This window comes from Aplysia californica, unplaced genomic scaffold (genome assembly GCF_000002075.1).
Source record: "Aplysia californica isolate F4 #8 unplaced genomic scaffold, AplCal3.0 scaffold00728, whole genome shotgun sequence".
NCBI lineage: Eukaryota > Metazoa > Mollusca > Gastropoda > Aplysiida > Aplysiidae > Aplysia > Aplysia californica.
In genome coordinates this window covers 153238-162694 of record NW_004797998.1, presented here as the reverse complement: position 1 = coordinate 162694, position 9457 = coordinate 153238, and the positions used below count along the sequence as shown (strand labels likewise).

At 42.2% G+C, this 9457-nt stretch overlaps 2 protein-coding genes across 2 annotated transcripts in view; one reads left to right on the top strand and one right to left on the bottom strand.

The window, feature by feature from the left end:
• The window catches only part of LOC101855752, a gene marked incomplete at its 3' end in the record, with an annotated part of 6427 nt that extends 6075 nt beyond the window's left edge, over window positions 1-352 (bottom strand). The window contains 1 exon segment of the mRNA XM_005108860.3: window positions 272-352.
• A 917-nt stretch (window positions 353-1269) lies between these two features.
• LOC101854754 overlaps window positions 1270-9457 on the top strand; it is a 17484-nt gene continuing 9296 nt past the window's right edge. Inside the window, exons 1-3 of the mRNA XM_005108856.3 lie at window positions 1270-1453; window positions 6215-6347; window positions 8852-9097. Coding sequence (XP_005108913.1) covers window positions 1418-1453; window positions 6215-6347; window positions 8852-9097 — 415 coding nt within the window. The 5' untranslated portion in view covers window positions 1270-1417. The remainder of the gene's footprint in view (window positions 1454-6214; window positions 6348-8851; window positions 9098-9457) is intronic.

Sequence of the window (9457 nt, the reverse complement as noted above, 5' to 3'; positions counted from 1 at the left end):
CACACATGAACACGCACAAAAGGAAACAAGCAAACACTCGCAATATATCATTGTCATAAAAGCTAGCACACAGGGAGACTTGATAAACTTCCTTATCACAGCAGATCGATCGTAGCCTGCCTGCCAATGTCAACAGGGCAGGAAGTATAAGGTATACCATCAGATATCAATTTAATATTACGACACGACAGAATGCATGTATAATATTGTATTTAGAAGAAAACGTTGAACTGATACATGAGTTTGTATGAACAGTTCGTTATAATCTTACTCGACGGTTGGCAGAATTTGTTGTGGCCGCCTGGTGTCGGTTCAGCAGCAATCGGAGAGATTGTTTACGTTTCCATTGGAGACCTCGAGAAGGAAGTATGATCGTTTAAGATTGCAAGGAACATCGGGCTTTCCCGTTGAAGGGAAGTCACTCTTGTGTGTAACAAGGTATTTCAGGAAAAACACTCCCCCGTATAGAAATCCTTGATCTTGAAATTACAGCAGTGTGATAGCACATCCAAACAACAACAACAACAATAACTACAAGAACAACAACAACAACAACAATAGTAATGATACTGTTATGCTAATACTGATAAATAATAATAATTATAGAGAATCTGATGGTGGGGAATTTAGTGGGGATGAAGATTACAGTAATGATGTATATATGTGATAGACTATAAGTAATACCGTAGGATAGGTAGATCAAGTAATTTGATACTACTTTCAATAAATGGCTACAGATTCTATAATGTATACCGTAGTAAAACGCACAGCACAGCCCTTTGGTTTTTTCCTCTAGCAGCAGTCGTTCCTGGAAAAGTTCGTGAGGCATCACATTAGACCTTATTGTTTAACCACATATATAGGCTTATATACACATTATACAAGTAGATCTAGATCTATATAGCTGATGGGGAACTACTCGAAATCCTGATCCTTCCCTACTCTGCTTTTTCTACAATAATGGTGATGATGATGATGATGATGATGATGATGATGATGATGATGATGATGATGATGATATGCTAGTGCTGCTGCTGCTGTATGATGATAGCTCGACCTCACTTCAGACGCTGAAATAACAGCAACCTAACAACAACAACAACAACAACAACAACAATGAAGCCCAGCGATGTGCCACAAACAACAAAATTCCGTGGTCAAACAATCCTACTGGACACCGGCGCGATCACTTGTTCAACGTCTATTAATAGCAGGATTGATGTCTATTAATAGCATGACCAAGGTCTTCTTTCCAATTCCAGGTAAAAACATTGTATCTTGGACTAGTGCCAGAATATGTTGCAGAAAAGCCGTTCCTTAGACGAGATGAGATGTTCTATTTGCTACAATGCCTTTTTACATGAAAAGTCTACCTAATTTGTGGCAGAAATAGACTTCAGCTGCAAGAACAACACTGATGGCGGGGCTTGGAACGTTGATTTTAGAGTCAGAGGTTTGTGTCTTTTGTCGTGACTGTAGTAGCCTACTGTAGTTGCAGGGTAGGCCTGCGCTAGGCTAGATCTTGATCTATTTTTTTTATTCTAATCTAGATCTAGTTGTAGGACTGTAGGTAGAAGATAATCAAGTAATCTAGATCTAAATCAACCTGTTGTAACAGTACGTGAAGTACCGGGATCTAGCAGTCTTTCTAGGCATGTAATAATAAGTAGGCCTAGTTACTAGATCTAGACTAGATCTAGATCTCAGTACATATATATATATGGGCGGCACTATTTCTCCGAACGTTCAGGAAAATAAAGCTAGGCACTATTGAGTATTTCTCCGAACGTTCAGGAAAATAAAGCTAGGCACTATTGAGTATTTCTCCGAACGTTCGGGAAAATAAAGCAAGGCACTATTTCTCCGAACGTTCGGGAAAATAAAGCTGGGCACTATTTCTCCGAACACTCTGAAATCACATCCTTTCCCCCAAATTTCGGATATTATATAGATCTATAATTATAGTATAGGCCTACTAAAGATTGTTCGTATACAATATGGTTCAATCGGTCCAAAAAATGTCCGCAGTAAATATTTATATAAAGAAATGCTACAGTTCCAAACAGTTTTTCGCTAGAGATATGACGTGTGGCCTATGAAGGGTGCTGCTCTTAAACTTTATGTGTTGTGTTCACTCGTGTGCTGTTTAGATCTAGATCTAGATCTACGGAGGGTTATTGATAACGACACATAGAACTAGCATCTGCGTTTGTCGCGGCCGCGACCAATCAATCGTGGCCGCGACCAATCAATCGTGGCTCGATTTTTGGGCATTTTTTGGTCACCGAATCGGGGAAAAAAAGTCAAATAAAATTTTTTTTTTAAAAAGAAAGAAACCGAACCTCTTTACTTTTGAAAGAAAGTTCACCAAGCTCCACTTCGTCTCTTTCTCACTTGTTGTCACCACGTTTATTTGTTGAATACGTTACAGTTACTTTTATTTTTTCCTCTTTGTGGAGTTTTATTTTGTTAGTGTGTATTTTTTTCTTTCTTGTTATTGTTCTGATGTGTTGTTTTTCTATCAATTTTTTTGTTGTTGGGGAAAAAAGGGTGGGCCGAGGGGATGTTGTATAGTGTAACGTCATTTAATTTGATGGTCCTACCTTCATTAGATTCTAAATATATACATGTTAGAGCGTACGTTCCACCAAAATCGATTACATGTACTGACACTGGCAGGCCCACTTAATGTGTGTGATTCCATAATTTACATGTAATATCCTGTACTGTTTTAAAATTACGCACATTAAGTAGTTAAAACAGCCAATCTTCTTCGGACAGGTGGACTCATGGCACACCCTTATTTGTTAATTTTTGTGGTTGTTTCTGGGCTGTTCTAATTTTGATTTCATTCGGTTGTGAAACTTTTCTTTTTCACGTTTTTACACTCATCTAAAAATCTCTAGACTAGCTCTTGAAAATTGAAATAGATATAGATCTAGACCTAAAAATTTGCTCCTGTGTGTGTGTGTGTGTGTGTGTGTGTATGTGTGTGTGTGTATGCATGTGTGAGTGTGTCTGTGTGTGGCAGTAAGTGTGAAGTGGAGAGTGAGGAGCGTGTGTGTGTTTGTTTTTCGGGCTTTATTTCAGCCTTTATTCAGTAACAGTTCAAAGTATACAAAAATAGAAACACAGGATCCATTCACACCAGGGCTCATGAGTCATTCCTCTTTTTCAGTTTCACTCATTCATTCAATTCCCATGTTCTCTCTCGCGTCTCATCTCCGTCTGCATGACTTCCACTACCCTACCCCTCCCTCCACGCACACACAAAGAAAATCTCACTCATTCCCTTGCCACCCTGCGAACCATGGACAATAATATTAGCAAAACACTGCCTAGGCCTTAGCCGCATTCCTTTCGTTCGTGAGCTGTGGACCAGGCCAGGGGGGTCGGTGTCGTCCCCTTGTAGTTGCTGTCGCCTGTGGATACACTCGTACATTCTTCTACGGGGTACCCACCACGGATGGGATCGGCCGATCAGCCCGGTCGCCCGACTCGATCGCCTCAAAAACAAACGTGTTTGTTTTCAGTTTCAGGCGATCGAGTCGGGCGATCCCGTCCGTAGTGGGCACCCCGTATTCCTTTCACCTGCTCTGTCACTCACACAGTCTCTCCATCCACAGCTCAGCTCGTCATACGTTCAAAAGTTGCCCACTGATCATGTTTAGTTAGTGTGTGTATAAGTTTGTGTGTGTACATGTGCATGATGATGGTGGGTGTGTGGTGGGTGTTACAGAAGGTTGTCTGTAGGCGGGCTTGCCATGCGGTGTTCCTACCCAGTTCCCAGACCAGAGGCAGAATGAAAGTTGGCGCCGAACTCTTGCAATAAATAGACAAAAAATCACGAGACCGGAAGCCGGAAACCGTTCGGAGAAATAGTCACTTCGTGTATATATATATATATATATATATATATATATATATATATATATATAGATAGATAGATATAGGCCTACGACTAGAAAAGCAATTATAAAGACCACAGACAGATCCATCTCAAGTCTGCATTTCTTCACTCTCTCACTCTCTAATACAATGTACTGTTTGCACTCAGAAACTGAACAATGATAATGCACTTAATTGTACTTCCTTGTATGGGTGAGCCACATATATATGTGGCCTATCAACACTTTATAATTGTTGTCAGTGTATACATGACTTAATTATACACACATACATCTAGTCACGTCAACTGCTTGTATTTGATTGAGTGTATTTACCCTCTGCCATTATGTATTGTTTGTTTTTTGAATTGGTTGGTTGTTGTTTTTTTGTTTGGGGGGGGGGGGGGGGAGGGTTCTCTTTTGAAAGGGGGGGGGGGAGAATTAGGACGGTTTTTGTGGGACTTTTTTGTTGGTAGTTTTATTATTTCTTTTTTAAATCATGGTTCTGTGAAAGGTCAAAACAAATCGAAATATGTCCGACGAGGAAGACCAAGTGTCATGGGCCATAGTAAAACAAACGTACACGGGTCGCCACCGCTCAGGGAACGAGCAACGCTTCTGTCGCCTGTTTGGGTTGACTTCCATTGTTATGGACTGGGTTTACAGACTGAGTTGTGGGCGAGGCTTATAGGTTATGACGGATCACACGCTTCCCTTACCAGCAGCTGAAAATTTATTGTTACCCATTGGTCAACTTGGGTAAAGATTGGGAGTGACCTAAGCAACATGACCGTTTCATCCATTGGAGGGACTAACAATAACGACAGGTGAATGGAGGGACTGACAATAACGACAGGTGAATGGGACATTGGAGGGACTGACAACAACGACAGGTGAATGGAGGGACTGACAACAACGACAGGTGAATGGAGGGACTGACAATAACGACAGGTGAATGGAGGGACTGACAACAACGACAGGTGAATGGGTCATTGGAGGGACTGACAACAACGACAGGTGAATGGAGGGACTGACAATAACGACAGGTGAATGGAGGGACTGACAACAACGACAGGTGAACGGAGGGACTGACAATACCGACAGGTGAATGGGACATTGGAGGGACTGACAATAACAACAGGTGAATGGAGGAACTGACAATAACGACAGGTGAATGGGACATTGGTGAGACTGACAAGAACGACAGGTGAATGGGACATTGGAGAGACTGACAATAACGACAGGTGAATGGGTCATTGGAGGGACTGACAATAACGACAGGTGAATGGAGGGACTGACAATAACGACAGGTGAATGGGACAATGGAGGGACTGACAATAACGACAGGTGAATGGAGGGACTGACAATAACGACAGGTGAATGGAGGGACTGACAACAACGACAGGTGAATGGGACATTGGAGGGACTAACAATAACGACAGGTGAATGGAGGGACAAACAATAACGACACGTGAATGGAGGGACTGACAATAACGACAGGTGAATGGGACATTGGAGGGACTGACAATAACGACAGGTGAATGGGACATTGGAGGGACTGACAATAACGACAGGTGAATGGAGGGACTGACAACAACGACAGGTGAATGGAGGGACTGACAATAACGACAGGTGAATGGAGGGACTGACAATAACGACAGGTGAATGGGACATTGGAGGGACTGACAATAACGACAGGTGAATGGGACATTGGAGGGACTAACAATAACGACAGGTGAATGGAGGGACTAACAATAACGACAGGTGAATGGAGGGACTGACAACAACGACAGGTGAATGGAGGGACTGACAATAACGACAGGTGAATGGAGGGACTGACAATAACGACAGGTGAATGGGACATTGGAGGGACTAACAATAACGACAGGTGAATGGAGGGACTGACAATAACGACAGGTGAATGGAGGGACTGACAATAACGACAGGTCTTTCTTCGCACCACTTTCCTCTTGTCTTGTTTCCTGACTGCTTACATTTCAACCCTTTCTTCTGGTTTCATTGAATAGTATTTTGTATTCTAAACATTTCTATATATGCCACACAAGGTTTTCACCAAATTTATATATTTCTTCATTGATTTTTTTGTGAGACCACATGTGAGGTCACAAAACGGGTAGAACTTATCTGCGGGCTGAATCAGAGAAAGGATATTTTGCTCTATTCTTGTAATTTAGTCAACTTATAGTTTCAAGGATATTTCACTTTCTATCATCTATTGTAACTCATCGTTGAGACTCGGTTGTAAAACTGACAGCATGAAAAGCCCGCATTAAACCTATGTGTCTTTTCTCCTGCTCTGTGTTTAGAATATTGCAGGATGCTCGAGTGCCACTGTCAGGGACTATGTCAAGAGAGTGCTCACTTCAGAAATCAAGGACATATCTCGCTACGCTCTTATTCCACACATGGTGGTGGTGACTTTGGAAAATGTCGTTCAGGGTAAGTATTTAGCTGATGGAGTGAGAGAATAGAGGTGTTCAGGGTAAGTATTTAGCTGATGGAGTGAGAGAACGTAGAGAATAGAGGAGGTGTGTGAGAAGGAGAAAGAGCAGGAAGAGGCAGCTCCAAGTATTGTTGTTTTCTTCGGGTGTGTCAGTTGACACGTCAGACTCTGGCTTGGAAGATACAGTAAAAGCTGGCGGGTGGTTGGCAGGTGCTCTGATGTGGTGCACTCCTTCTTTCCTGTCAAACACAAATTTTTACTGTCCTTATCTTTCCTTCTATTTTGCATTTGTTACTCTCTTGTGACACCTTCAATCTTAGGCACTTACATGACCTTTTTGAGTGGCAAGTGCTATAAAAATTTCACTAAAATTGAACCCCCCCCCCCCACGAATAGTCAAAGAATGTCGCAAGTATGATATGGGAGTTATCCATTTGGACCTAATTTTTGGGGAGAAGATCCCTCGTATTATGGATACAGGGTATGGTTTTTTTAATGTGCATTCTGAAAAAAATGAGCTGCCCTGTTTACTGCACTGATCTTGTTGTGTGTGACAGAGCTGCCCTACCTTCTAGGATAGCTACCCTATCTTCTAGGATAGCTACCCTACCTTCTAGGATAGCTGCCCTACCTTCTATGATAGCTACCCTACCTTCTAGGATAGCTGCCCTACCTTCTAGGATAGCTGCCCTACCTTCTATGATAGCTGCCCTACCTTCGAGGATAGCTGCCCTACCTTCTAGGATAGCGATAGCCTTCCAACAGGCTCTGTTCACTTGATGCTTTACACGACAGCATTCTGAGATGTGGTGAAATAGATGAGAGTTTTCTTATAACAGGCTCTGTTCACTTGAAGATTTACGGCACTTTGAGATATGGTGGAAGACAAAAGTATGCACTTATGTTCTTGCCACTTTTACCTTCTTGTTTGATAGCACAAGTTATTTCAGTTGTATTTCAGTGGAGAAAATGCTGCAAGTTTTGCTTTCAATGTAATTATGTGCGACACCCAAACTTGTAGTATTGAAAGTAAAGAACATCATTAATGTCTTACTTTCAGAATCCATTTTTGATTTTATATATGTTGCCTATTTCATCTTATACTATATAAAATTGAATATGCACAAGCAGATTACAGAATGCGTGAATCACTTTTCCTGGCTAGCCTCACAGAAACTTTTGTTCATGAACTACGTGTCAAGTGTAAGTGCTTTGTGTTCATGAACTACGTGTCAAGTGTAAGTGCTTTGTGTTCATGAACTACGTGTCAAGTGTCAAGTGCTTTGTGTTCATGAACTACGTGTCAAGTGTAAGTGCTTTGTGTTCACGAACTACATGTTAAGTGTAAGTGCTTTGTGTTCATGAACTACGTGTCAAGTGTCAAGTGCTTTGTGTTCATGAACTACGTGTCAAGTGCTCCTCTGAGAGACATCATGAACGACGTGTCAAGTGCTTTGTGTTCATGAACTACGTGTCAAGTGCTCCTCTGAGAGACATCATGAACGACGTGTCAAGTGCTTTGTGTTCATGAACTACGTGTCAAGTGCTCCTCTGGGAGACATCATGAACTACGTGTCAAGTGTTCCTCTGAGAGACATCATGAACGACGTGTCAAGTGTTCCTCTGAGAGACATCATGAACGACGTGTCAAGTGCTTTGTGTTCATGAACTACGTGTCAAGTGTTCCTCTGAGAGACATCATGAACGACGTGTCAAGTGCTCCTCTGAGAGACATCATGAACGACGTGTCAAGTGCTTTGTGTTCATGAACTACGTGTCAAGTGCTCCTCTGGGAGACATCATGAACTATGTGTCAAGTGTTCCTCTGAGAGACATCATGAACGACGTGTCAAGTGTTCCTCTGAGAGACATCATGAACGACGTGTCAAGTGCTTTGTGTTCATGAACTACGTGTCAAGTGTTCCTCTGAGAGACATCATGAACGACGTGTCAAGTGCTCCTCTGAGAGACATCATGAACGACGTGTCAAGTGCTTTGTGTTCATGAACTACGTGTCAAGTGTTCCTCTGAGAGACATCATGAACGACGTGTTAAGTGCTCCTCTGAGAGACATCTTTCCAAACTGTTTCATTTTTGCACAAGTAAATAAAGGTTCTTTTTTTTTTGTCCCGTGTCCAGATTTTGGTGGCCATATTTGTTGGTTACATAAAAATGTATTGACATGGTGCAAATTATGTTTGCTAGAAAACCAAAGCAAGAAAAAGGGGAATTGTTTAGTCAGTTATGATGATAGTAATGATAGTGATGGTAATGGCGATGATAATCATGATTATTTAAGGTGACGATGATGATGCTCTGATGTTGGAAATAATGTGCATATATATTAGTTTTGTTTGTCTTAGTGTTGAGAGTTTTTCATTTTTGTTTTGTTTGGTCCTTACTCGAGATCCCCACCAGGCTGAAAGAAACGTTCTTGATATTTCTTCTGTAAACGTAGGAGCCTCACTGCAGCAAGTTTTCCCTGTGAAATTCTTTCCAGACTTTGGTGCGGCCGAGTCAGCGGTGAGTGTGTGCCCGCTGGTGGGGAAGTCTGTGTGTGTGCGGCTGGCAGAGAGCGGCTCGGCTCTTGTGGTCAGCGGCATGGAGCAGTTCCCTCTTCCCTGGGAGTGCCTCATAGACTACCTGGAGGTCTGCTTTGCCGATGGCAGACACTGCGTCTCCTACTGCACCGTTTGGCCCGACTCAGATTATGCCCTGGTCGATTTCCTCACTGATGAGTGGGCAGGTGATCTTTTCTTTTTTGGATGAGCTGTAACTGTGTTTGTTTTGTGTTGTCTTCCTTTGAAGCAGTATAAGATCCATAGAATAAGACTGACAGTGCGCTTCTCTTCCTCACAGCAGCAAAACGATTACATGAATGTGTTACAATATTTTATTTTGTACTTTGTCATTGTAACACTTTGCAGTCACACAGCCAGCAGTACAAAATACCCCATCTGGTCACCCCATCTGGTCACCCAGTACAAAATACCCCATCTGGTCACCCCATCTGGTCACACAGTACAAAATACCCCATCTGGTCACCCCATCTGGTCACCCAGTACAAAATACCCCATCTGGTCACCCCATCTGGTCACCCAGTACA